This window comes from Populus nigra, chromosome 10 (genome assembly GCF_951802175.1).
Source record: "Populus nigra chromosome 10, ddPopNigr1.1, whole genome shotgun sequence".
In the NCBI taxonomy this organism is placed as follows: Eukaryota; Viridiplantae; Streptophyta; class Magnoliopsida; order Malpighiales; family Salicaceae; genus Populus; species Populus nigra.
The window spans coordinates 9,292,750-9,320,398 of record NC_084861.1 but is presented as its reverse complement, the minus strand read 5'-3'; the positions used below and the strand labels follow the sequence as shown (position 1 = coordinate 9,320,398).

Here is a 27,649-nt window from a genome sequence, read left to right as displayed (position 1 = left end):
AAATTGCTTTACTGGATCAGATTAATTCACCCATTGCCCCATTGATTTTTTTGACCTGGAATTCTAATAATTATTAATTTACGATTAACTAAATAAATGCAGGTCAAATAAAGTTTTGACTAGCTAGCTAAAGTCAGGTCCAAGGAAAATTAAAAGAACATTAGTTTTTAAAACTTACAAATAATAAATGTAATTTGCAAACCGAATTCTTTTGGGGATTGCCCGGAGCAATTGGGTGAACCCAAATACCAAATTACGATAGCTTTTCCCAAATTAAGCATGGTCCATGGCTCCGTAAGTCACTAAACGGGTCAGGCCTTAAAACCCATGGATCCATGCAAAGAGATTGAAGAAGACCTCCCCTCGTAGGTTTTAAGGAGGGTTTAAAGGCGGCAGCAAAGCTTCCCTCACCATTCCCACCTCCACCTTTCTCGATATCTCACATTTACAAAGATTTTGATTCTTTCACCATCTCCGTTTCATCATTCTCTCTCCTGCTCCCCCCCTCTCTAATTCATATTCTCCCTCACTTCTCTTCAATTTTTTTTCTATGCCCTCCATTATTTTCACTGCTATTTCCCTTCTTGACTCCAATTTAAAGCCCTGTCCTTTTAGATTGTAACAATAAATCATTGGTTCATAGTTATTGTTTTCTACATCATGTGGAGAACCTTAGCCAAATGTTCTCCTTCTAAACAGCTGAAATTTCCCTCGAATTCTAGTAACTTCTTTAAAGACTCCACCTTTATAGAAAATATCAGATCCCCAGATGCCAAAAAATGCCTAAATTCAGCATTTTCTTTCCTATGTTCTCGTCAGATTGGTGTTTTTCCTCAAAATGACAAATTGTGCAATTCTAGTTTTGGTGATTTAACAAAACCTTTTGATCTCTCCCCTTTTTTCTTCAAGGGGTATGCAACAGCAGCGGCTGCAGATGTGATTCCTTCAAATGACGAATCAGACCTTTCCGGGTCTGATGATTTTCAAGGACTAATGGAGCAAGTTAACAAGCATTTCCAGAATATGGAACCACAGTTTAGGCCTCAAGAGAAGAAAATGGTGGCAGGTATGGGGATTGGAAAGTATGCTATTCTCAAAAGGAGGCAAATAAAGATGGAGACAGAAGCGTGGGAACAGGCGGCGCAAGAGTATCAGGAGATGTTAGAGGACATGTGCGAGCAGAAACTGGCACCTAATTTGCCTTATGTAAAGTCTTTGTTTCTTGGTTGGTTTGAGCCTTTGAGGGATGCAATTGTTGCAGAGCAAGAATTGTGTAAGCGGAACTTGAGGGTATCTCATAGAGCCCATTTTAATGACTTGCCCGCAGATATGATGGCAGTGATTACTATGCATAAGTTGATGGGGTTGTTGATGACTGGTAATGGGGGGAGTGCCAGTATCAGGGTGGTTCAAGCCGCATCCGTTGTTGGCGAAGCCATTGAGCACGAGGTGAATGACTCAGAATATTAAATTTTTGGTTTTTAGTGTTTTGTTCTTGAAGTTTAGTTGGATTTGATTAAATATTTAGGATCAAACTACTGCTTTTTTTTTTTCTGTTTCTATTTTAAGTTGGAAATGTAAGGCAAAGAGAACACACAGGTATGGGGCTGTAGGAATGTCAGTTTGAAACTCATTAGAAGAATTCGCTTTGCTTGGTTCATATAGTAATTTGGCCCTTTAGTTGAATTCCATGAGATAACTTATCCTCTATTCTCCCATCCCTTCAATACCTCCAGTTGTGTCTATGGAGCTTTCTTAAATGTTTCCAGCTAACTGTAGGATACTGTGCTTCTATATTGATATTCTAATACCTTTTCATGTTTCTTCATAACATTAATATGTCCTTTAGATAACACATTTTAGTTGATTCAATTTTTCAAATCTCAAGCACTTCTTTTGGTGTTTAGTAATCGTCTGATGGGAAACTTGCATGGCGCTTTTTGGTTGTTGTTGTTGTGATAATCAATACAGTTTTGTTTGTCTTGTTCATATGGTATGCGATTAGTTTGTGTAGGATGCTGGAATTTCTTATTACTTGTCAAGTTGATTTCTTGTTTGTGCTTAAATAAATCTAGATTTATTTTCATAAACTATATATATAAAAATATTTAGATTTAAAGCAGAAAATCAATCTTAGTGGTGTCGAACTCTAAGGTGCCAGATGTCATATATTTGGGAATTTGTTGAACTTCAGTCAATCATCGTCAACAGAATACAAAGACTACTTTCAAATATCCTTTTTTTTTTCTTTGACAAGTGATAACAAAAAGCTAACATGATAAAGGATGGCGTGTTTCCCTTTTCTGGAAGGATCGTACAGTAGATGCGCCAGAAAATATTTTCTTAGAAAATCGAAATGAAGGAACAGCAAAAATCAAGCCCTATGAATCAGGGATCAGTCAAAACCAAGAGTCATCATTGGTGACCATACACATGAGTTGAGGTCCACAACATGACTTACATTGCTTTTGAAGCTCTTGTTGAATGAATTATTGATTTCACATAGTTTGCCTGTCAATCTTATGTTAAAGCATACGATTCTTTGGAAGACTGTATACTTCTCAGCATTCTTACTGTTTTGCTGCTTAAATATGGTTGACAACCAATGGAGGTAGGCCCTTTCATGATTAGAACTTGTACGCAATAATCTCTTATGTGGATCAGGGTAGGATACACAAGTTTTTGGAGAAGACTAAGAAGAGGAAGAATGCGGAAGACAAGATATCTGAAGTTGAGTCTGATGCTGCTATTGAGGAAGGAGAGAAACTAAGCAAGGAACAGGAGAAACTGAGGAAAAAAGTAACCACACTGATTAAAAAACAAAAGGTTCAGCAAGTAAGACGAATTGTGAAGGGTCATGATGATTCAAGGCCTTGGGGTCAGGAAGAACATGTTAAGGTTTGTGATATCTCTTGCTGTAAATGTAGTCACATAGAAGTGCCATTTTTCTCTGCATTTCCTCTGATGCTTATCTATCCCAGGTTGGCTCCCGCTTGATTCAATTAATGATAGAAACTGCCTATATACAACCTCCAATTGATCAAATAGGAGATGGTCCGCCTGATATTCGCCCTGCATTTGTGCATACCCTTAAAACCATCACAAAAGATACACAGTGAGAAATTGAAATCTCTGTTTAATTAATGACTCCCCTCCCCCCCTCTCTCTCTCTCACACACACTCATATCACCATCTAAAATTTTTTTTGGCTTACATTTGGATAGGAAAAGTAGTCGGAGATATGGTGTCATTGAGTGCGACCCACTTGTTCGCAAAGGCCTCGAGAAATCTGTAAGTAACTCTTTTTTACACTGTTTTGGCTCTGGTATATCTTTGGATATATTTAAAGATTATATCTTCCTTAAGGTATTAGGATGATACTAATTCTTATCATCCGAACAGGCTAGGCACATGGTCATCCCTTATATGCCAATGTTGGTGCCTCCTCTAAACTGGACAGGGTATGGATTTCAATTCTCTATATTTTGACATTTTTCTTTTTGTTTATACCAATCCTTGTACAATGTTTCAAGTTAAACTAGTTTAATAGAACAGTTGGTTCTAAGCAGTGATATATTCTCCATGTAAGAATTGTTACTAAAAAGAAGTTGGTTTATTTCAGTTGTTCTTAGTAACATATTGTATGTCAAGCTTACTGCTTTACAAAATAAAATGACCAGACCATCTTAATCAATTCTTCTTTAAGACAGCTTATTAGACATTAAGTGGTGTACTGATTTCTTTCCTCTTAACTTTTGCTATATTTCAACAGGTATGACCAAGGTGCACACTTGTTTTTACCCTCCTATGTTATGCGAATCCATGGATCAAAACAACAACGCGATGCAGTTAAAAGGGCTTCAAGGAATCAATTAGAGCCTGTTTTTAAGGTAAGGTTTGAAATCAATGCTTAAGTTGATTCTATCTATTTTCCACTGACAAATATGTCACTAAAATTGATACATTTACTTGACGAATGGTGAATACTTGTGACTGACTTCAAACTTGCACCCAAACCTGTCTTCATTTATTTGTTTGTTGCAATAATTTCGTATGCTTTTTTGGTGAGTCAGGCCCTGGATACTCTTGGAAATACCAAATGGAGAATAAATAAAAGGGTCCTTGTGGTAGTTGATAGAATATGGGCTAGTGGAGGCCATCTTGCTGGCTTGGTTGACCGTGAAGATGTGAGTTATTTAATGAGCAGAGTTTTTTTTCCTTCTTTGTTTGTTTTTTTTTCATTTATAATGAAAGAAATTCTCTGTTCTTTTGCTCCATTGTCTTTTGAGTAACTGTCCTAATTAGCATTGCCTGTGCTGGTCCTTGATCTTTCCCTCCTTTCTTTTTGTTGAAATCTCTTTTCCCCTTCAAACTCTTTTGTATTTACTTATAAAAACTTAATAGGCTCCTCTGCCCGAGGAGCCACAAACAGAAGATGAAGCTGAAATTCGGAAATGGACGTGGAAAGTTAGAAGTGTGAAAAAGGAGAATAGTGAGCGACATTCCCAGCGTTGTGATATTGAACTAAAACTTGCGGTAAGAAGCTCCATTGTTTTCTGAAAATAAAATTGTTTGCATGTCTGTAGATGACTTGTTAAATTGTTATAACTTGGAGCAGGTAGCTAGAAAGATGAAGGACGAGGAAGGCTTTTACTATCCACACAACCTTGATTTTCGCGGTCGTGCTTACCCCATGCACCCATATTTGAATCATCTTGGCTCTGATGTGTGTCGGGGAATCCTAGAGTTTGCAGAGGGACGACCTCTTGGGAAGTCTGGTTTACGGTGGCTGAAGATACATTTAGCAAATCTGTATGCTGGTGGTGTAGACAAGTTATCCTATGATGGTCGAATATCATTTACTGAGAATCATCTGGATGATATCTTTGATTCTGCTGACCAACCTCTTGAAGGACGAAGGTGGTGGTTGGGTGCAGAGGATCCTTTTCAATGCTTGGCAGCGTGTATTAATCTATCAGAAGCTTTGAGAAGCCCTTCTCCAGAGACTGCTACTTCACATACACCTGTTCACCAGGTACTTTTTCTTTCAGTAGTTCCAACTTTGAGTTCTGTGAAAAAATAAAGTTGAAGCCTGCTTATGATGAGTTGTGATGAACTCTGGAGCAGATTTGTTGGCTAATGTTTGTTGTTTTGTCTTCGAAGAATATAACCTTTTCTTTCTTTGTGTTTTACTTTTCATGTTGAATTTGCAGTACAGGGATGTACATTGATCAAGAATTGATTCTTATGTTTCTTTTTTGTTTTTGTTTTTACTTTTCCAAGGATGGTTCGTGCAATGGCTTGCAGCACTATGCTGCTCTAGGAAGGGACAGGGTAAAAAATTTCTGTTCAAGTTGACTTAAGAAAGTTGCTGTATCTTTAAATCTTAAATTTGGAAACTTGGAACTTGTTAAATTTTGCATCAAGGTTCATAATTTTTTTCCGCAACTTAAGTGTTTTTGAAGTCACAATTATGACTAAGGATCTTTAAGAGTGCATGGTGTGAGTTTGTTGTACTTCACTGAAGTTTTATATTAAGCAATATAACTGAATTGAATTTTTCATTAGTTGGGAGCTGCTGCAGTAAATCTGGTCGGGGGAGAAAAACCTGCTGATGTTTACTCAGGAATTGCGAAGAGGTAGGGTCTCTCTCTCACTGCAACTCTGTAGAAATTGAGTTAGTTTGAAGGTGATTAGGGGCAGCCAACTACAACATGACGACTATTCTTTACAATTGGTTGGGAATTAGGTGAACCTTTTTCTTAAATTTGGATTAACTTATACCCATATCTACAGGGAGTAGGCAGACTGATTAGTCTGAAAAAAATAGGGTAATAAAATGGTAAATTTTGGAATACCTGAATCTGGTTATGATGGCAACTTGTATCTATGATTTTTAAATTTCATGTTGGTATAGCATGAATTATTGAATTTTCATCATATGTATTGCTTCTGGAACAATTGCCAACAACTCATGTTCAATTGTTACACTAAAAACCCATATAATTACCTAGTGTTATTTTTGTTAGAACATCTAACATCTAATTCTATTGCTGTTTTTGATGTAGAGTTCTTGATATCATGCAAAGAGATGCAGAAAAAGATCCTGCAATTAATCCGAATTCAGTGCATGCTAAGCTTTTAGTCAATCAGGTTTCTGCCTTCTCATGTTTATTAATGGTGCTGAATATGCATGGGATTATTCAATTAACATTATTTGAATCGTTAATATTATGAATGATTTCTTATTACAACAATATACACTGACACAATTAGGTTTTAGGATCAGTGGACTCATTTTGTCACCAAACATACCTGGGCATACTTGTACATGACCTCTTATATTATGTTGCTAACAGCTCTCCTTTAACATTGAATCCCAGGTGGACCGGAAGTTGGTAAAGCAGACGGTGATGACATCAGTGTATGGGGTCACTTATATTGGTGCCCGTGACCAAATCAAAAGGAGGTTAAAAGAGCGTTGTATCATTGCAGATGATCCACAGCTGTATTCTGCAGCCTGCTATGCAGCAAAAGTAAGTGCTGTGTGTTTGTGTGTGCCTGCAAAGGAGGATTGTGCTAATTATTTCACCACATGAACAGACCACCTTGATGGCTTTGGAAGAGATGTTTGAAGGTGCAAGAGGGATTATGGCTTGGCTTGGAGAATGTGCAAAGGTGTGTTTCATTAGCTTTGCATAGCAGGATAGTTTTTGCCCTGTCATTTGATACGTCCCACATATGGGACTGCTCAAGCGAGAATCTTGATAAGACACTTCTTTTTGGTCATGTCCTTTTCACTTGATTATGGCTTGGCTTGGAGAATGTGCAAAGGTGTGTTTCATTTGCTTTGCATAGCAGGATAGTTTATGCCCTGTCATTTGATACGTCCCACATATGGGACTGCTCAAGCGAGAATCTTGATAAGACACTTCTTTATGGTCAATGTCCTTTTCACTTGTATCCCCAAAATCCTGACCTGGTAATTTTATTTAATGCTTTTGTAAGGTTTGCCCCTCTTAGGTTTTCTGCTTAAGTTATAGTATCAGTGAGCTTTGTTGGATTTAGATAGTCGAAGTATCTTCATTAATCATCTTTTGATGATATGGAAAGTCTTTGATTCCTTATAATCCATCTGTTGGGAGAGAGCTTTAAATTGGTGTTAATGCGGTCAATGTGGGAATAAGCTTATTCAGCTCAGCTGTGCCCTTAGTTCCAGACTTCAAGACTTGTTAAAGCTGGTTACTGAATCCTGTTTTCAATCCCATCTGCTAAGGCTGTCTTATTGAAGGGATTCGAGATAAAATCATTTGTAACTATATCACCTCAAGTCATTTTTGTACCTCTCATTTGGTAGTTTCCCTTTAGCCTTCAGTATCCAGTTCCAACTACCAAGTGTCATATATGACTTCTTTGCCAGGTCATTGCCATTTTCAGATCATATTTTGTAATGGTATGATCATTTAAATCACTAAGGATATTGGGATACAAGAATGTAGTTGAATTGTTTCTTGCGGACCTTGTTTCTGATGGTTAAAGGGTGGGATAGGTTAATTTGACAATCTTTTCAACAATAAATGTAAACCGAAGAGAATAGAGGAATGGTGTTTTGTAACTTCGTTACTTTCCCAAAGGATAATGTTCTATCTAACATGCATACTATACCATTAGCACTCAAGCTTAATACATTTTCAGTAACTTTGAGTTTTCAGTTAAATATAGCAGTTCCCGACCATCAACACTTTGTACTGCTTGTGAATATTCTGCTGCGTTCTGGAATTTCTGACTGCTGAATTGGAATATAAACAGGTGATAGCTTCAGAAAATCAGCCTGTTCAGTGGACCACTCCACTCGGACTTCCTGTTGTACAGCCTTATCGACAGTTGGGAAGGCATCTAGTAATGATCTAGGAAATTAATATTTATTTGAAATTGTCCGATTTATAGTTCTCAATTATATAATGAAAGTAGAAAACCACCTTTTATTTGGATAGGCGACTAAGATGCTTTCTTGATTTGTATGTAGATTAAGACTTCCCTTCAGGTGCTGACATTAAAAAGAGAAACAGACAAGGTAGTTTAATGGATCTTTTTCCTATTTTTTCTTTTCTAACAAGCTTCAAAAAACTGTGAATCATGCCTTTCTTCTACTCAATCCTTGAAAAAAAAAATACAAATACAAAACAAGAGATTGAAAATTTATGGGCAAGGGGCAAAGAGCAGCTTCATGTTGAACTCAGTGAATGATCCCACAATTTTGTGCTTGTTATAGGTCATGGTTAAGCGGCAAAGAACAGCTTTTCCTCCAAATTTTGTCCACTCCCTTGATGGTTCTCACATGATGATGACTGCTGTTGCCTGCAAAGAGGCAGGGTTGAACTTTGCAGGTCTGTGCTGGCCTAGTAGTTCTCTCACTCCCTCTTGACTCCTGGTAATTTTTCTCGGGAAATCTTATTATTTCATTCTGGTGTCCACCTACAGGGGTCCATGATTCATACTGGACACATGCTTGCGATGTTGATGAAATGAACAGGATACTCAGAGAAAAGTTTGTTGAGCTCTATGAGGCGCCAATACTGGAGAATGTAAAGTATCTTTAACTATATGCTCATCAAACCTTATATAAGCACTGCTCCTAGAGAGGAATTGTTTTCCTGGTTTTAAAATGGGTCAAGCTTGTGCTTTGCTAGTTCACACTGCCACTGTTTGTTTTCTTTTGAAATGACTGACATACAAAGCATTAGTAGATGGCCACGATCCATAGCTGGTAAATTGTTCTATAAACAGTTCAGTTTAGATCTTTATCTATAAACCACACGCCCACATGTCACAATGGAGGTCATTGGGTGAGAGCAGACCTTTCTTTCATTTGGTTACTTAGGTTAGCTTTCTAACATGAACTGAAGCACATTACAATTTGAACCTGCTGTGACTTTCATGTGCTTTAATGAAATAGTTCTCTGTAGCTTGAGAATTCTATTGGTAAGCAATAAAATGGGAGGAAAAAGGGCCACCTAAAAAATTATGCTCTCTTTACAGCAAGCTATTATGCATTGTTGATTCCATTTGGTAACTTGTGATCTTTAGGCTGTATTGAATTTTTTTTTTCAAACTGAGAATCTTACATGTTGAGTTATGTTAATAACTACCAGATTTATTGGTTTGTGTTTGTGCTTGCAGTTGTTGGAAAGCTTCCAAAGTTCATTCCCCAACTTGAAATTTCCTCCCTTACCAGAGCGAGGAGTCTTTGATCTAAAAGATGTCCTGCGATCAACCTATTTCTTCAACTAGTCTGAACCGGACCCTAAACTTGTGAGTTTCCTTCGTGATATGTACTCAATACCTCTGACATTTGGTCCCAAGGTGATGGCAGTTGTACTCGCTGATCACTGGGTTTAGATTGTGACAAGAGAACCCTAAACCACATTGAGCAGAAAAGGTTGAGAAGAAAAGAAGCACGAGGCATACCCCCCCCCCCCCCCCCCCCCCCCATAGGTACCTTTTAACATGTCTAAACACAAGAACTGATTAATTATTAGGAGGAGATATCTCTGACACCATCCTTCTGCATACCTTAAATGTGGCATCTTCTGGATCTGCATTGTGAAAAGATTCAGAAATAACATATGCAATGGCTTGAAGGATCGACACTATGTTAATAAGCAAGCTACTTTGTCATGGCTCGGTGCAAAATGGAATCGAAGCTTTTTGGAAGAATGGATTATTATGTTGATGAAGCCATTGAAACAGACTGATGATGATGAAAGCTTCGGTTTGCATACCGTGGTTCCTTAGTGGATGACGATCATGTCTCCTTCGTGGTATTTTGCCACCTTTGTACCAATTTTTCTATAGGATCTTTAATTTGATTCGTGGACGGGCTTTTGTATTGTTCTTGCTACGAGTTAAAGCAAGCTGCTAATTTATATGGAAAAATAATATAGGTTGATGTTTTTTTCCCAAGGCCTCAGGTTTTACTTGCTCTTTCTGTAACAGGTAGTTTACTGTTATTTTCTTTTGTTGTCGTTGAGTCAGAGATTTAAATTGGAAATGATAAAGAAGGCAGGTCTGTTCAAAGAAACACACAAAATAAGATTTGGGTCTATTTGGCCTGGCAGTGCTCAAAGGTAATGCATTTTTTATCCTTAACTCATTACGAGGGAAAGAAATGTTTTTCCCATGATCATCTTTTATCTGTCTTTCTTTCTCAAAAAAATAAAATAAAAGAATAAATAAAAGAAATGTTCGATCAATTGCCGCAAAATTGATTGCAAGCACAGCAGGACCACTCTATTATCTTTTTAATTAAGCATTTTGAGTTTTAAGGTTCCAGATGTACTGTAGCAAATATCAAAAGTCGTACGACCTGCCATCATCATCACCTTCGTCCTTAAATATAATTAATCCAGAATGTGATGTGCTGAGAACAAAAAATGCAATGACATTCAGGGGACTGCAAATACTCCTGAAGACATGGTTCTTAAAAGACCGATGGACTCGTCACAAGATGGACGACCGTATTGCACTCTACTCCATGTGTAGCTCAAGCCGGTACAACAAAACATTACAGAACACCACAGTCGGGAAAAGATCTGGATTTGTACATAAGCAGTTCCCAGGCAACTTTGCATCTTTTACCGCTTCCACAGTTGAGTTCTTCAAGCAGATGATGAGAAGACCATTTTCTAAGCTGAATATCAAAACAAATAAAATCATGCATGTGGAGAGGGATTTCTTCTGAATGGGGCACAGGCATCACTATATACGGCCACCAAACTTGAGAACACAGCAAGGAAAATCATGACGACAGACGTGACCTTATCCTTCTTTGTTGCTACTAAAGGTGAATTCATGAAAGATTATAAGTTGAATCAACAATTGAACAAGATGATAGATAGACCCAAGTTGGAAGTAATTTCTCATTTTTTAATGCAATCAAAGTGCATTGGAACTTCGAAACTGATACCAATTTGGGATACATAGCAGGCAACAGAATCAGAACCACCAACCAAGATAATGCGTTTACATGCTCGGAGAAAAGGGAATAAAAGATTTAATGCACCACAGCACTAGTGTCCCATCTTAAAGGTTTTAAGGCCCTTGTATCCGATATTTTCAAGCACTAAAATGCAAAATGTATCCCTCTTTTGATCTGAACTATATACCTGCATGATTAGAACTTCAAGCTAGAGAGTTAAGTTACTCACCTTGCAATGGCAGCGAACTGTCAATCCTAAAAATATCTACTTGTCAAGCACCTGGCCTTGGAGAGTAGCCAGAAGTGCCCAGATAAGCCTGGTCACTCCCTATCCCAGGGGAAACTGGCATTCTTTGTTGACCAATTTTCATTGAGAGAACCAGTAAACAGATGTCACTAATGTTCCCAAATCAAATCCACAGGCAAGCAATTTAGAGGATACGAAGATCAGCCAACTCACCATTGAAATGACAGATAAATGCTGTAACAAGAATGGGAACCACAGTGAACAGGCTTCAAAATGAAGAAATACGAGTAATATCAGGAAGCAACCAAGGCATGTTATAAACTAGAATTTTTTTCACATGTTTAGTGGATTTTTTCACAAAATTGACTTGAGACAGATGAAAAAAAAAAGTCTTGATTTCTTTAATAATAGTAATAATAATAATAAGTATAGAACACTATTTAGAATACAGAGTAAATAAACTCAACTTAAACCTATTCCCAGGTCAATATTTTTCTTATTTCCCACATTTAAATTTTTGGTATTTTGAAAATATTATATTTATTCACAGTGTTATTGATATTTTTTTTTGGATAAGATCAAGATAAATATACATTTTATTGAATTAATAATCAGAGGAACATATTTGGTTCATAATCAAACCAGAATCTCTCTCTCACACACACACACTAATTGAATGCAAAATTAAGGATATTAATTAGAATCACTAGCTAGTGATACTGTCTGGAATGCATGTCAATGACATCAGTGGCAACACAAGAGGACTTTCACTTTGGATTTTTTTTTTGTTCTTGCATGGACTAGGGTTTTGACTTTAGATAGGTTAAATTCATATTTTCTCCAAAAATATAAAAACTTGTACTCATAACTATAAACGACTGATACGAATTTTGTTACATGCATGCATGTATTTGATTACACATTGCACTACACACACATGTATAAGCAAATCTATATCTATATAATATATATATCACCATTTAAGTTAATTCTATAACATTTACACTACATTAACAATTCAATGCAAGACTAAAAGTTAATTGAGATTATCATTTTTAAATTGTAACGTTGTTTATCTTTATTATAAATATATTTAATGACATTTATATAAATTAAAAGATATTTATATGAGTTTTTATCAATGTTATTAAACTCAATTTGACTTAATGTTCATTTTATATTAAACTAGATGATACTTAATCAGATCAAACCAATTGATTTGACAAGTTAACTCATAACCCGATCAAATCTCAAGTAAAATATGATTTTATTTTTAATTTTTTTAAAATAACATTATTTTAGATTGATCTAATTGTTTAACTAAATTTCTGACATTTATATAAATTAAAAGATATTTGTATGAATTTTATTAATGTTATTAAACTCGATTCAACTTAACCTGAGTTTTATATTGAATAGAGTAGGACTTAATCAGAACAAACTTAATTGATTTGACATGTCAATGTTAGAGAATAATATAAATCATATCCTAACACCTCACATAACAGTTTAAGCTATTAGGTTGAGATGATTCTTTGACATGGTATTAGAGTCTTGATAGCCAAGCGGTCACGAGTTTAAATCTCATCATCCCTATTTATTTGATAAAAATTAAACACAAGGTAATGTGGGTATATGCAAGTTTCAAGCCCAAAGAACTTTCACTTGAGGGGGTGTGTTAGAGAATAATATAAATCATATCTTGTGATTTCATTTAATAGCTTAATCTTTTGGATTGAGATAGTTTTTTGACATGATATCAGAGCTTTAATGACCAAGTGGTTTCGAGTTCGAATCTCACCATCCCTATTTATTTGATAAAAATTAAGCATAAAGTAATGTGAATCTGTGCAAGTTTCAAGCTCAAAGGGCTTTCACTTGAAAGGGTGTGTAAGTTAGAAAATAATATAAATCATATTCTGAGACCTCACCTAACAGCTTAAGCTATGAGGTTGAGATGGTTCTTTGATAGTCAACTCATGCAAATCTCAAGTTATATATAATTTATTTTTTTATTTTTTTAAAAAATATTATTTTGGATTGATCGGATTTATTACTAGAAAATTAGTAAATATAAATAGATATATTAATGGAATTTTATCAGTATATTATGATGAATTTTTCCAATTGAATATATCTTTGTTGTGAAAATATTTTTTTAATATATACTAATAAATTATAGTTAAAAAAACCCAGAAATTATGATAATCATGTAAACAAGGAGGACCCAGAATTGTAAAGCATCGCAAAAAAAAAAAAAAAAAAACTCCACTTTTCCGGCCTTACTATACCCTAAAAGCATCCCAACAGAAAATGAGCACAAAAACAAACACATTTAACGAGGTTCGAACAAAAACTCAAGATATGAGGGACTTCCTAAAACTGGTCATGAGCTAAGATGTTAAAAGGATTTTTTTTAATAAAATTTTCACAATAAACATAAAAATTTGATAGAATAATACTATTTTAAAAATATCAATAAAATAATATAGTTTGATCGTGTTGTGTTTTAAAGCGTGACATAGACAAACTCTAATTTTTTGTCTCAATTGGTCGATTGATTGGATATAATTGTATTAACTGGTCGATCGTTTCACATAAAAACCATAATTTTATGAAGTTTTTTTTTTAAATGTCTTATGAGTCAAAATATACATCTTTGTCTAACTTGTAAATTCAAAAATAGACTCCAATTAGAATCTTAAAAAATTATTATTCACACAATAGTGGGTGATTCTGAGTAGTCAGATGCGAGTCTGCTATAACTAAACGAGAATTTGCCCAAAACAGATTATGTGGATGATCTAGACGATGTATTTATGGTCCAGTGAGACAGATCTAGACCCAAGAGGATGTCTGATTGTGCCTTACTAGAATAACAACTCAAAAGGACTATAACTTTTGATTCGACTGTTAAATTACGTTTAAATTTTTACAGGTGTTTTTGGATATCATTTTCCCTGTAATAGCCATTACGTAGCTACGTAGATTGTTACATTTTTAAATATAAAAAATCTCACTGAAACCTACTAGTTTTGGTATTTTTGAGATTTTTTTTGTTATTTTTAAAATCGATCAACTAATTTCTTTAATTATTACAAATTAGTTGATCAATTGAGCAATAAATAACACGGTTTGACCATATAATGCTTTATAAACACGATACTTACTAAATATTACTATTTTACTAAAATATTTTGCTCATGTCAATTCACCTGTATTTTTAATTTTGAGTGCTAAATTACCAATTTATCCTGTTAAAAAAAGGATTGCTGCCAATAAATAATTGTTGGAAATCACGAACACTCATAAATAATGGCTTCTAAAACAGGGGCCTTAATATGTTTTTTTTTTTTTTTTATATATCCTCCTCGTCATGCAAAAGTTAATGCAGCTTGAAAAAATAAAAATAATTAAATTATCATAAAAAAACTAATAAAAAGAACTGAGTTACAAACAAATATAAAAGTATAAGGGTTCAATATTGGATTTTTTTAATTTGAAAGGATTAATTAATTATTCTATAAAAAACGTAAAGATCAAATAATAATAATAATAATAATAATAATTTACTCTAAATGGGGCTTGCAAGCCTCTAACTCAATCGTCAGCATCTGGGAAGGTAAGAAAGTGTACATCACATTCCTGCAGATAAATCCAGTGCTGCCCATGACGTACTGGAAGAGGAGTGAATTAATCTAGACCATTTTGATTTTGACTTGGCTCATAAAATAAAACCAAGTAGACTAATCTAACCACTAAATATCTTTAACACATTTTACAAGGTACTGAAAGTCAAACAAGTTAAATCCAGGCACCTGTAGAAAGTCTTAATTTCTTGGGCCATTTCTTCTCAAAACATCAGGTCAGGGCAGTAGAGACGCCTGCTTGACTAAGAAAGAGCATAGTAGTGTTCCAACAAATACGTACAATTTGTCAAATACGTACAATTGAAGCTTCCATCTTGAAAGGTGGCTGATGAAAAATCAGATAGTAACCTTAAACCAAACCATGCAATTTGTCAAATCCCATGTCCCACTCCCATTACAGCCATGCTGACTGAGTCTTCTTTTAATTTCTATGCCTTGTATATATCAAGCACCAATATAGAAAAGATAGTCACTCTCACAAATACGTTGGAGTCCTTAGAGTTCGCCAGCAAATTATAGTTTTCTGGGAAAGGAAATCTCTTGCTGGGAAGATTAGTGAAAATTGCGTAATTAAGCTATATATCAGAGACTTGTTCAATGGCAAAATATAAACTTATCGGATGCCTTCTCCAACAAGAATAAGTGACTACTTCTCCAGGTTCTGTAGAGATCATCGATCGAGTCCACACAGCGGGAAGGCATCAGAAGTAGCGGCTCCGGTTGGATGTCGGTATGTGTTTGTCAATGCCATCTTGCTTCTATCTAGTATTAACAGTTTGAGTAAGCCTCAAAAGTTAGAAACTGAACTGGCCTTTAAATAAACTTCCATGTACATACTTCTGCGTTTGTTTTAGTGTGCAGGATTAGAGTAAGGTGGTAAGAGTTCAAGATATTTAGGTACAAAAACTCCATTTTCAAACAAAAGAGGGAGTAGCCTGCTAAATCCATTCATTCCTCTTGAAGTCAAAAGAGTTACTAGTCAGTTATCAAATTCAGCCTCTTTTTTTTTACTGGAACTCCAATCTGTTGACCTAAAGCTTCTGCTGCTTATATTTGTTTTTGAACCACTTCCATGTACATAGAAGTGGTTTTGTTTTTTTCCCCCCTGTTTTGGGGGGTAAGTTTAAAACTATATCACCTGGCTAGGAATATTCTCTAAATCCAGTTTCCTGTTTATTGACCTTTTCTTGAATTGAGTTCCCAAGCTCTTAATTGAGGTTTTATGCCGCTAATCAAACTTAAGAAAAACATCTTGTGTGAGAGGCTTGCTAATCTTGTCGTTTTTTGTTTTGTTTCTCCAGCCCAGCAAAAATTCAACTTCATCTGCTAGTATTGCCAAACACTTGCTGACATTAATTTCGGAGATCATTGAATCTATTACATGGGTGGAAATAGAAAGGGAAAACTTGGCTGAAATTGGATGCTACCTTTACCGAATTTGCCCAGTCATAATGGAGTTGCAGAAAGCTGAGTACACCACGAATAATGCAACGGAAATCCTTCAATCCCTATCCAGAAGCATCACCGAGGCCAAGGATCTTGTAAACAAATGCCAAAGAGGCACCATCTCAAATTCTGAATCTGAACTGAAAAGCAACATGTCACATCTGGAAAGCGTGATAAAAGAGATGGGCGCATGCTTGACCTTGATACCTTCATCAACATTTCAAGGCCAGGAATATGCAGAAGTTTCAGTTCAAGCTCTTTCAAATGAAATGTTGAATGCTCACTTTGAAGTTGGCCAAAGCCAAGGATTGCAGACCAAAGAGCTGGATCCAGACAAGAATTTCTCAGAGGAGGGACGAAACGAAGAATCTGTAACAATAGAATCAGATCTCTACCGTGCCAGTGTTGAAGAGTCCACAGATAATTCTCGGGAACTAAATGATCCAGACTTTGTAGAATTCCTGAAACCCACAAGTCTCTGCAGGCCAAGGAAACACATCAGCAGTAGCAGCTCATCAACATCATTGGCAAGGATGACTGATCATATGGAGCCTTTGTATCAAACTTTCTACTGTCCATTAACGAAGCAGATCATGGATGATCCAGTGACCTTACAAAGTGGAGTGACATATGATAGGAAAGCAATTACCGAGTGGTTGGAAGAGTCCGATAACTCGCAGGGAATTTTCTGCCCAACCACAGGGCAGAAGCTGCTGAGCAGAGTTCTAAAAACAAATGTAGCTCTCAAGACCACAATAGAGGAATGGAAAGAAAGAAACGAGGTAGCAAGGATAAATATTTCACGTTCAGCTTTATTTGTGTCTGCTTCACCGAGTATGGTGCTTGAAGCAATAAGGGATTTGCAAGACATCTGCAAAAGGAAACAGTATAATAAGATACAAGTTCACAATGCTGGAATACTTCCATTGCTTTGTAAGCTTCTGAAGTACAAAGATAGAGATGTTAGATATGCAGCACTGGAGTTATTACGAGAGTTGACAAAAGAGGATGATGATTCCAAGGTTGTGCTCTTCTTTCATATAATGTTTACATGATATCATAAGTAAAAGAAAAGGTAGAGTACATGTGTGTTTGCGTGCATGTGTCATGATTTTAGAATGTCATCCAGAGGAAATTTGAAGTCACAAGTAAATTTCTGTCTCAATGTTCTAAAACTAGGCAATGCGGAGAGAAGATTTGCTCTCAATTGGTTAAACCAATGTCTACCAGTATTATCATCAGGAGCAATAACTGTTCAATTTTCAAAAAGACACCCATATTCTTCATCTTATTTCGCAAAAAGTTTATATCAACACACAATCAACCAAGCCATTTGCTTGCCGGGGAGGCTTTTATGTGAATCGGTGCATTTGCCTCCAAGGAAGCTCACCTGCAATTGCTTAGCAATTAGACCACCATAATTGACCAAAACATGGCTGAAACTTCGGTTATATGTAACATGCATCTTTTTGAAGAAGCCTCAACAATTCAAATTGTTCTCTATGGGTCTGAATATGAACCCTAACATGAGGATACACATTTATCTAGAAAATAAGCCATTGAAATCCATGAATACAATTTCCAGGAATTGTAACTCAACTCTGGTGATTTTCTGTGCAGATAACGATATCTGAAATGGTGGACATGCCAACAGTAATCAAGATGATGTCAAGTGGTCACCAGCCCATAAGGCATGCAGCATTACTACTACTACTTGAGCTATCAAGGTCCGAATCATTGCAGGAGAAAATTGGGTCAGTTCCTGGAGGAATTCTGATGCTGATCAGAATAAAATACAATCAACCTGATGATGCCTTCTCTTCAGAAAAAGCAGATGAAATCTTAAAGAATCTAGAGAGTTCTCCAGAAAATATCAAGAAGATGGCAGAAAATGGACTCTTGGAACCCCTTCTAAAGCATCTCACTGAAGGTAGCTCCCAAAAACTCTCACAGTCTACCAAAAGCATAGCCGGACGTCTTGTGAAAAAAAAAAAATGATGCATTAGCAAGCATGTTGAATGGCAAAGTTTTTCTTTCTTTTAATTAAAATGGTTCGAACTAGTCACTCTAATTGTGGATAATTAGTTTAAGAGAATTGGTTTTTCTGGACAGCTTAAATAATGAAAAAGAATTTCCTTGTGTGCAAATAAATATTATATGCCTCAACAACGTTAATGGAAATTCAAAATAAACAGGTTCCGAGGAAATGCAGACAGAAATGGCAGAATACCTAGGGGAAATTTCACTTGGAAATGACAGAGACACTTATGTGGCTGAGAGGGCTTCTCCACCTCTTATCAAAATGGTGCATGGTGGAAACACTCTGACCAGAACAGCAGCATTCAAAGCTCTAGCAAAAATCGCATCCTGCCATCCTAATGCCAAAATACTTGCAAAATCTGGAATCATTCAAATTATGGTTGAAGAGATGTTCACTCGAAGAATCTACGGTGAACCAATAAACTCAAAAAGTGAAGCCGCTGCATTGCTAGCAAATATACTTGAGGCTGGGCTTGACCTTGAGAACCTCCAAGTAAATTCTCACGGCCACAGATTAGCTTCAGACTATGTTCTGTATAACTTCATTGAGATGATCAAGCATTCCACTCCTGATGACCTCAACATCAATCTCATTAGAATTCTTTTGTGCCTGGCGAAGTCTCCCAGATCAATGAGCACCATTGTCTCCATGGTCAAAGAGAGTGAAGCAAGCTACACCCTGGTTGAACTCCTCAATAACCCCCATGAAGAACTTGGGATCGCAGCAATCAAGCTACTCATCGTGCTCATACCTTACATGGGACACATTATAGTAGAGAGACTATGCAAAACTGCGGGTCAACCCGAGAACTTAATCCTTGGCAGAAATGAAACAACCCGAATCACACAGAAGCAGGCAGTTTCATCAACATTTCTTGCTAAACTCCCCCACCAGAGCCTGACACTAAATCTCGCTCTTCTCAGAAAGAATACAGTCCCTGCAATCTTACAACAAATCAATCAAATCCAAGGAACCTGTATAAGAACAGGCAGGTATGTAATTCCTTACTTAGAAGGACTAGTAAGCATTCTGGTCAGATTCACGACCACACTTTACGAACCTCAAATGCTGTTTCTAGCAAGAGACTACAACTTCACCTCAGTATTCACAGAACTGCTCATGAAAACATCAAGTGATGAAGTTCAGAAGTTATCAGCAATTGGATTGGAGAATCTCTCGTTGGAATCCATAAATTTATCAAAACCACCACAAATAAAGAAAACCAAGTTCTTGAAACTCTTCTACCCGCCGAAATTCCTGTCTTCCATTTCATCAAAAAAGAGACAACTACCTTTGTGCCCGGTCCATAGAGGGGCTTGTTCCTCGCAAAACACATTCTGTTTAGTTGACGCAAAAGCAGTGGAGAGATTGCTGGCATGTTTGGACCATGAAAATGTTGAGGTTGTTGAAGCTGCTTTGTCAGCAGTATGTACTTTATTAGATGACGAAGTTGATGTTGAGATGAGTGTTGGCATGTTGTGTGAAGTGAATACCATCCAACATGTTCTGAATGCTGTGAAAGAACACAAGGGAGAAGGTTTATGGAAAAAATCCTTCTGGTTAATTGATAGATTCTTGGTAAAAGGAGGGAGTAGGTGTGCTTCAGATATATCACAGGACAGGTTGTTACCTGCCACTCTGGTCAATGCTTTTCACCATGGGGATATTGATACAAGGCAGATGGCTGAGCGGATCTTGAGGCATTTGAATAAGATGCCTAATTTCCCTACTTCCCACTATACTATGTAGAATCCTAGTGCAATATACTGCTGCTTTTGAACGCAAACAAGTTCTGGTTTCAAGTGTAATCTCATAGTGATAAAGGCATGTCAAGCATCGGAGTGTTATCATGTGAACTGTAATGATCCAAATTCTGCGTTCGTGACCGGCAAAGAAAGAGCTGTGTCACAAAGACACCTCACCTACACTAAATCCCAGAACGAATATATATAAAAATACATAGCATTTTATAATCTTCTAAAATATTATATTATTCAAAACTAATAATTAAAAAATAATAATTCATAATATTTATTATATTATCAAAATCCAAACTTAATTAAAAAACAGGATAATAACTTGATAATCAATTTATTTTGATATATATACATACTAAGCATATACATATACATAATATTAAACATGCTATCATATATAATAGTGAAATAGAAATTTTTGTATAGTTTCATGTCGTTTAAAAAAGGAGAGCTGGGACTCGCTGTATATTGACAAAAAAGCAAGTGTATATAGATATTGGCTTCGATGTCACGAAACTTCTAATAGATCTTGGTGGCTTCTCAAGTGCTTTTGGAGAAATTCAAAGGTCTGATCTTGAAATGCCTTTTCCGTAATGACACAGAACAATTCTTCGAAATGGTTTCATAGTTTTGAATTTTGTTCACAAAGTTGCAGAAAGATGTTGACGGGGATGTTTGAAACGTCCGGTTCAACGAGCTAGATTGGACATGAACAGATGTTTGAAACATCCTGTACAAGCAAACTGGATTTTGTTCTATGTAAAAAGAGCATTGCCTTCTGAGAAGCCACCACGAAAATTTTGCAGAGTGCATGGTAGCGATTGATTCAAGATTCACACCTACTTGTCGATCGTGTCGTTAAACAATACTGCATAGATTGTTGCTCACTGTAAAATAAAAATCATTTTGTTTTAAAATAAAAGAATTAATACAAGGTGTACCGTAGCTTTTTACAAGAGAATTAAAAATCTATATAATTTGATTATACAATTAGGACTTAATTTAGTGATTGAATAAGTTCTTAGTCCACCAGATACAAAGAGAAGTGTTTTATAAACAAATTTAATGATAAGAAGGGTTCTAAACTAGGATTCTTTTCCTTTTCTTTATGCCTAATATACAGTATTATGTTTATTTAGAAAGGATGTAAGTTTTTGTCTTAATTTTTTTTATCTAAGATTCTTAATTTGCAAGAAGGATTTGATTATTTTTTAAATAAATTTAAAAAATTGGGTAAATACAAACTCAATAAAAAAAAAACAGTTTATTCTTTGTACAATTAAAAAAAATAATTAAGTTTTTTTTATTTGTTCACAAACTCTTTGAAAAAAATCTACTAAAAAAAGATGTTTGGGTGCTTCTTGTAAGAAACTAACATAACTTAAGGGCGTGCTTGAGAATATGGTTGTAATTATTCTTTTAAAATGTTTTTTACTTAAAAATATATCAAAATAATATTTTATTATTATTTTTTAAAAATTATTTTTAACATAATAGCATTAAAATGATCTAAAAATACTAAAAAATATTAATTTGAAGCAAATAAAAAATTTTAAAAAATTTATTTATTTTTAAAATACTTTTGAAACTTAAAAATAAACAAGGATAAATTTATTTATTTGTTTTCATCCTCGGCATAGTATTATGAATATGAGGCATCATGGTCTGCGTAAGGGTAAAATACGTTTCTTATTTAGAAGGATTTAAAAAAAAAAGATAATTAAAAATTGAAAAGTACAAAATACTATAATTTTAAATGTTAAAGTAACGAGGGTATTATATACTCTTCACAAATGCTAACACCCTTTAAGAACCTTTTATATACAGTACAGATTTTCAGGAGTAAATTCTATCTTCAGGACCCACGTATTGCAAGCAGGCGGCGGCAGAATACAAAAATTGGAAGATATCCAATAGAAATTTCACGTTACTTACAAGACATCCTACAGCAGCCGACGATATAGGCAATAACAAACAACAACTCCCAAGGCAACATAAGCACAGCAGGCTTCAGCCGGCAATGGAAAACCCACCGCCATTGTGGGTCAACTCTATTACGACTTCAATATTCTATTGCAGTCTACTTGTTGAGCTCTTCTTGTGCCGTTTCGTTTTCCTTTCTCTCAATCTCTCTGGGAATCTTTTGACCGTCTCCAAGCAATGTTCTTAGTGTTCACATTGTTTCTAGCTCTTGTAACTTAGCCTCCATTCTTTCTCTAATATGGCATAATTTCACTCTGATTTTTCAACAGTTTGTGCAAAGGAAAGTACATGGATTTCAATGTTATACCAAATAGGTAAAATAACTTGACTGCTAATATCAAAACACTTGATCAATCAAGTTACCGATCTGTGCAACGTTAGAAGATTTTATAAAATATCATCATCAACTAGGACAGGTTTGTTGTACTTATCAGAAGAAAATAAAAATAAAAACTTGTATAAAAGGTTTATGTCAATCCATGTTTCGTCACTGACATTGTCCAAGTAAACACTTAAGGTTTATATTTTGTATCTGACTGTTAGCCTGAGGACAACACAACCAGCTTGTTCATCCAGGCCCCTTTTAGCAACAAGAGATCACACCATCTTTTTCTGCAGAGGAAAATGGCTTCTTTCTCAGTGGAGGATTTTGTAGGTAACGGAGTTTTGAAGGACTTGCTTCCAACGTTGTTGAAAGAAGGTTGGGATGATGTGCCAACTTTGAAGATTATGAATAAAGAGGATACGGATGCAATGAATATGACACAACAGCAAAAGGTTGGTTACTTGGAATTTGCTTTTCACTTTTCATTTGATCAAAATCTGTTATCTAACAAATATTGGCTTCTTCACTGTCAACTAACGAAACATGTTGTCAAAATTTTGATCCATCTCATTATAAACTATCAAATTCCAATTCTCTCTCTCTCTCTCTCTCTAGGATGCATTGGAAATCAGGTCATACCTGCATGATCGTGCTCTACTGCAATATGGGGATAAGCTGGAGGCCTCTGGGAAATGTTTGCCCGAGCTTCTTAGCATAAGCACTGTGGATCTATCTTCTCAGTTTGGGATGAAGAGAGGTCACATAGCCCGTTTCGTGGACAGAACCAGTGCATGCGCAGATCCTTCGCTGAAATCATACGCTCCTCTCACTGCAAGGAACACGAACAGCATAGTCTCCAGAAACAATAGCAATTTCAAGAGTTATGCATCTGTCAACTCAAGGAAGATGCAAGCCAGTAGTAGTATGAATCATGATAAACCACTTGAACAATCACTCGCTGATTTTAAGATTAAAGATGATCACATCTTTAAAGGGATTGTAGCTGCAGGGCCAGCTGAGCCCAGAGCATGTGGCTGTGTACAACCGCCTCCTGTAGTTGACAGTGTTGCCCCTTATTCTACTATTGAAAACATCTCAGTTCAGAAACTAACACCAGAGTATAAGATTGGGATGGAGCGTCTGGTGAAAACCAAGACACCTCCAATGAAGGCTTCAGAATTATGGCGAGATAAACCAGCAGTAATCCTTTGCATCAGGCGACCTGGGTAAACACCTGTATTCTGCATCCTTGCAGCCTTCTTGTGCCGATAGCCTTGTTTTATCGGCTGGACTAGGGTGATATAGCATACAGTTGCAAACCATAAGAGTTTATAAGAGTATATACACAATAAAACAATAAGATGTAGGGGTAATATGTGGGAAGCTTAAGAAATCAAAAGCCCGTTAATGAGCTATAGCAAAATATGTAGACTCGAATGCTCCCCAATAACATGGATAAATAAACTTTTTAAGTATGGTCAGCTGCCCTTTAAGCCATGAAATTGACATATCTTTTACTTGTGAATTTCAAAACAGGTGCATCATGTGCAGGGCTGAGGCTCACCAGCTTTATGCCAAAAAACCCATATTTGATGCACTGGGAATTCGACTATTTGCAGTTCTCCATGAACATATTGAGCCAGAGGTATCTAAAGGACTTTCAGCTTAACGATCTAATCTCTCTCTCTCTCTCTCTAACAGTTGATGTGCTACTGTTGGTCTGCAGGTCAAAAACTTCTGGCCTCGATATTGGGGTGGTGTTGTGCTCTTTGATAGGAGTATGAAGTTCTTCAAAGCTCTTGGTGGTGGGCAGCTACTTAAGGACAGTTTTATTTCAGGATTTATTTTCAATCCCCGAGCTATTGCAAATTACAAGCGTGCAAAAGCTACAGGAAGTGAGCAAAACTTCAAAGGAGAAGGTGAAATAAAGGGTGGACTCTTTATAGTTGGCAGGGAAAAGAGTGGCATAGCTTATCAGTTCATTGAGAGGAACTTTGGTGATTGGGCTCCTCTAGCTGAAGTAATTGACATATGTAGCAAGTTGCAGGTTATTCTTTTTATCTTCTCTAATCCCATACTGAGGTTCCCATCCAGCAGGCCTTCTTTCTTTTTTTACTCTAACCGGCTTCTCTTCAACCTGATGCAGAACCAGCAGCAAAGTCAAGAGGAGTCCATCAAAACATCACAGCAATATGAATGAAGTCTGTGTCCTCATCATCCATGTGTTCTTCAGATTCACCTTTTGTATATTTATACTCTTCATAATTCCAAAATGGAAAATACTCCCTTTTCTTTTCGATTTCATTTCTGAAAGGTAATTTATTTTGGTCAGCATGCGAGCCCAGGGAGGCTCCATGATGCAAAAAAAATGCATATGCCACCCTAGTAATGTACTGATTCTTTTGTTACAGATGTGGGTTGTTAATTCATATGGCATGTATTGATAAATTTTTGAGTTCTGCAGACTTGCTAATACCACATTTCGTGATCTGCTCTCAACTTAGAAATATCTAATTATTGATTGAATCAAATAAATGGATGTCCAAGTTTACTAAGTGACTTAAGAGAGATTGAAAGCTACATAATTTTCAGCTTCACTGGTTTGATCAATGTAACAATTATGTCACTAACTTTGGTAAAATAGTTGATACATAGAACTATCAGCAGCAGCTTGGCCCTGACAATACCTTTTGAATCCCACTTCGAGTTTTGTGTTATACACTTATGCTTGATTCTGGTGTGTGCATGTGTGCGTGCACGCATGTCATAGAACTTATGATTAATAGAAAGGACATGGGACACGGATGACATGAGAGTCACATGCATGAGAATAACATTCATGCCATAGTACATGGAATTGAATAAGATATGAAAAATGTAGCTTGAGTTTAGACATACCAACATTTTTTACTATCAGGGATCTTGGTTCTTTCAAGATTATATAGACATTCTTCTAGAATCCTTGATGGAGAAAAAAGGATTCCTCTAGAGCTCTAGTGATACTCCTGCGAAGCAGGCACGATCACCGTCTCAATTCTCAAAAACTCATGATCTTTGGTTTATCTCTGGTAGCTTCTCAAAAACTCTTGATCTTGGTTTATCTATGGTACATATTGATTTGTAATCTTGTTCACGCAGCTTTGAACTGTAACAGATGTATATCACCAGAAATCTCCACATGAACATGTTCCATCTTTAAATAAATGGAACCCGACAGCATCTCTTACAAGTATCTCTCTCTGAGTAATCTTGGAAATATATTTAGTTGCATTGCGGCAATCCCCACAGACCCTCAGATTTTTTACTACTCGTATGGGAAGGCCACGAGGAACAAATAGCAACCCAAAAGCAATTGCAAGCTTCTCACTATGGTGGTTAAGCATCTTTATCTTCTTTAAATCCTTAACATCATGAAGAACTGAACTTGCATCTGGTACATACCCTTCCTCCATCATTTTTTGATTTAATTTCTCCAGCTCAGCATTTATCAGAAAAAGGACTTTACTGGTCATCTGCTGAGAAAATATGAACTTTGCTTTTATACTTGATCCATCTGAATCCCGGTCCCTTTCTCACTCCCTTTTCTCTCGTTCCTCTCCTTAGTCTGGCTACATCACTCCATTTTCCTTTAGCGGCATAGATACTGGAGAGCAAGATGTAGCCTGCAGGGTTCTGGGGCTCTAGTTCTAGAAGAGACTCAGCTGCCAATTTTCTAATTTCCTCATTGCCTTGCATTGGGAGTAAAAGGCATCTTACTGATAAAACTTTTGGCTTATTCAAGCCTTCTGCTCGACTAAAAAGGTCAATCATGCAGCTGTAGTGATCATAAAAAGGAATTATTCCATGGTCTTTTAGCATTGATTCACTGTTTTCCTCTCTCCACTAAGTACTAACACCGGTCTAGAACAAGCTGAAAGGACTGCAATTAATGTAACAGCATCAGGTTTTAAACCTTGCGCCAGCATTCTTTCAAATAAATCCACTGTTTTCGTGGGCTTTTCCAGATTGTGCATATCCTGAAATCAATGCAGTCCAAGAGACTTCATCCCTGAAATTCATTTCATTGAACAGCTGATTGGAATCTTCTGTACTTCCACGTTTACCATACAAAGTAATGAGTGCATTGTAGACGGTTATGAAATAAATCAAACCAGAAACTAGGACTTGACAATAAAACTGGGCACCTTCTTCTAAGCTAGCTAGATTTGCACGTGAGTTAATTACACTTCCTAGAGTAAAATGATCTAGTTCAATCCCATTCTTTTGCATGTCACAAAAACCCTAACAGCTTCTTTGCTGAACCCTTTCTGGCCAAAACCCACTAACATAGCAATTCCTGAGACAACATTCTTATATGTCATTCTCTTGCCTGCTTGCGCAATATATGTCAACAAGAGCAGTACCAACAAAGACATTGTGGTTATATTCATTCCTAAGTGTAAAAGCATGAACTTGCGTTCCCTCTTTCAAACCATAAGCCCCCCACATGCAGTCAACACATTGCCAAATGTATACTGTTTCATCGCAATGCCTTCTAGCCCCATATCTCTGAACAAATCTATAACTTCGCCTCCATTCCATTTTGAAAGCCTTGTGATCATCATTGTCCACGAAATGGAAACTCTTTCCTTCATATCATGAAGCAGCCTCTTTGAATCCTCTACCACCCCACAACTCAAAAGCCCTGTAATCATCGTATTATACATTAACATGCTCCTCTCTTGAAACTCGTCAAAAACCTGCTTTGCCTCGGAAACTAATCCCATTTTGGCATACATATGCACCAAAGGACTCCCTGCAAAAACATAGACCCCAAATTCAAATTTCACTACGTGCCCATGAATCTGCCTACCCAAACCAACACACCCTTGACTCAATACCAACATAAGCATTGTCGATAATGTAATCCTATTCAAATTATAAACACCATCTTTCAACATCAAGCTATAAGCTTTAACTACCTCCATAACTGAACCATTGCGCAGATACCCCGAAATAAACGAGTTCCAAGAGACGGAATCTCGGTTGGCATGATACTAAAGATCTCTTGCATAGCTTTTGATAAATTCCCAGATTTTGAATTAGCAGAAAGCATGGTGTTCCATGAAAAGAGTTTGTTGAGGCGTTTCGTCAAACACATGGAGTGCGTAGGTTCTTGGTCTGGGGATTCGTTTTAGCAAGGAAGAGTAGGAGTTAGATGAATTCGACATTGTTTTATTGAC

The 27,649-nt window shown here is 36.3% G+C and overlaps 3 protein-coding genes and 1 long non-coding RNA gene across 4 annotated transcripts; 3 read left to right on the top strand and 1 right to left on the bottom strand.

The window, feature by feature from the left end:
- Positions 1-221: 221 nt before the first annotated feature.
- On the top strand, positions 222-9,963 carry LOC133705565 (DNA-directed RNA polymerase 1B, mitochondrial-like). Its single transcript, XM_062130845.1, has 19 exons — positions 222-1,449; positions 2,665-2,898; positions 2,982-3,115; positions 3,225-3,291; positions 3,403-3,461; positions 3,773-3,890; positions 4,074-4,187; positions 4,405-4,536; positions 4,619-5,035; positions 5,284-5,334; positions 5,569-5,639; positions 6,069-6,153; positions 6,384-6,536; positions 6,604-6,678; positions 7,810-7,899; positions 8,027-8,074; positions 8,273-8,387; positions 8,482-8,585; positions 9,181-9,963. The coding sequence occupies exons 1-19, from the start codon at positions 661-663 to the stop codon at positions 9,289-9,291; spliced, it is 2,967 nt and encodes a 988-aa protein (XP_061986829.1). The 5' UTR covers positions 222-660; the 3' UTR covers positions 9,292-9,963.
- Positions 9,964-15,359: 5,396 nt separating this feature from the next.
- On the top strand, positions 15,360-20,294 carry LOC133705046 (putative U-box domain-containing protein 42). Its single transcript, XM_062130138.1, has 4 exons — positions 15,360-15,605; positions 16,177-17,343; positions 17,942-18,251; positions 18,517-20,294. The coding sequence occupies exons 1-4, from the start codon at positions 15,600-15,602 to the stop codon at positions 20,109-20,111; spliced, it is 3,078 nt and encodes a 1,025-aa protein (XP_061986122.1). The 5' UTR covers positions 15,360-15,599; the 3' UTR covers positions 20,112-20,294.
- Positions 20,295-22,524: 2,230 nt separating this feature from the next.
- On the top strand, positions 22,525-23,657 carry LOC133705070 (uncharacterized). Its single transcript, XM_062130164.1, has 2 exons — positions 22,525-22,879; positions 23,043-23,657. Exons 1-2 carry the CDS (start codon positions 22,727-22,729, stop codon positions 23,655-23,657), a joined length of 768 nt encoding a protein of 255 aa, XP_061986148.1. The 5' UTR covers positions 22,525-22,726.
- Positions 23,658-23,812: 155 nt separating this feature from the next.
- On the bottom strand, positions 23,813-27,585 carry LOC133705071 (uncharacterized). Its single transcript, XR_009844188.1, has 2 exons — positions 25,326-27,585; positions 23,813-24,564 (listed from the first exon to the last, which is right to left on the bottom strand). It is a non-coding gene; the product is annotated as an uncharacterized LOC133705071 (long non-coding RNA).
- Positions 27,586-27,649: the final 64 nt, after the last annotated feature.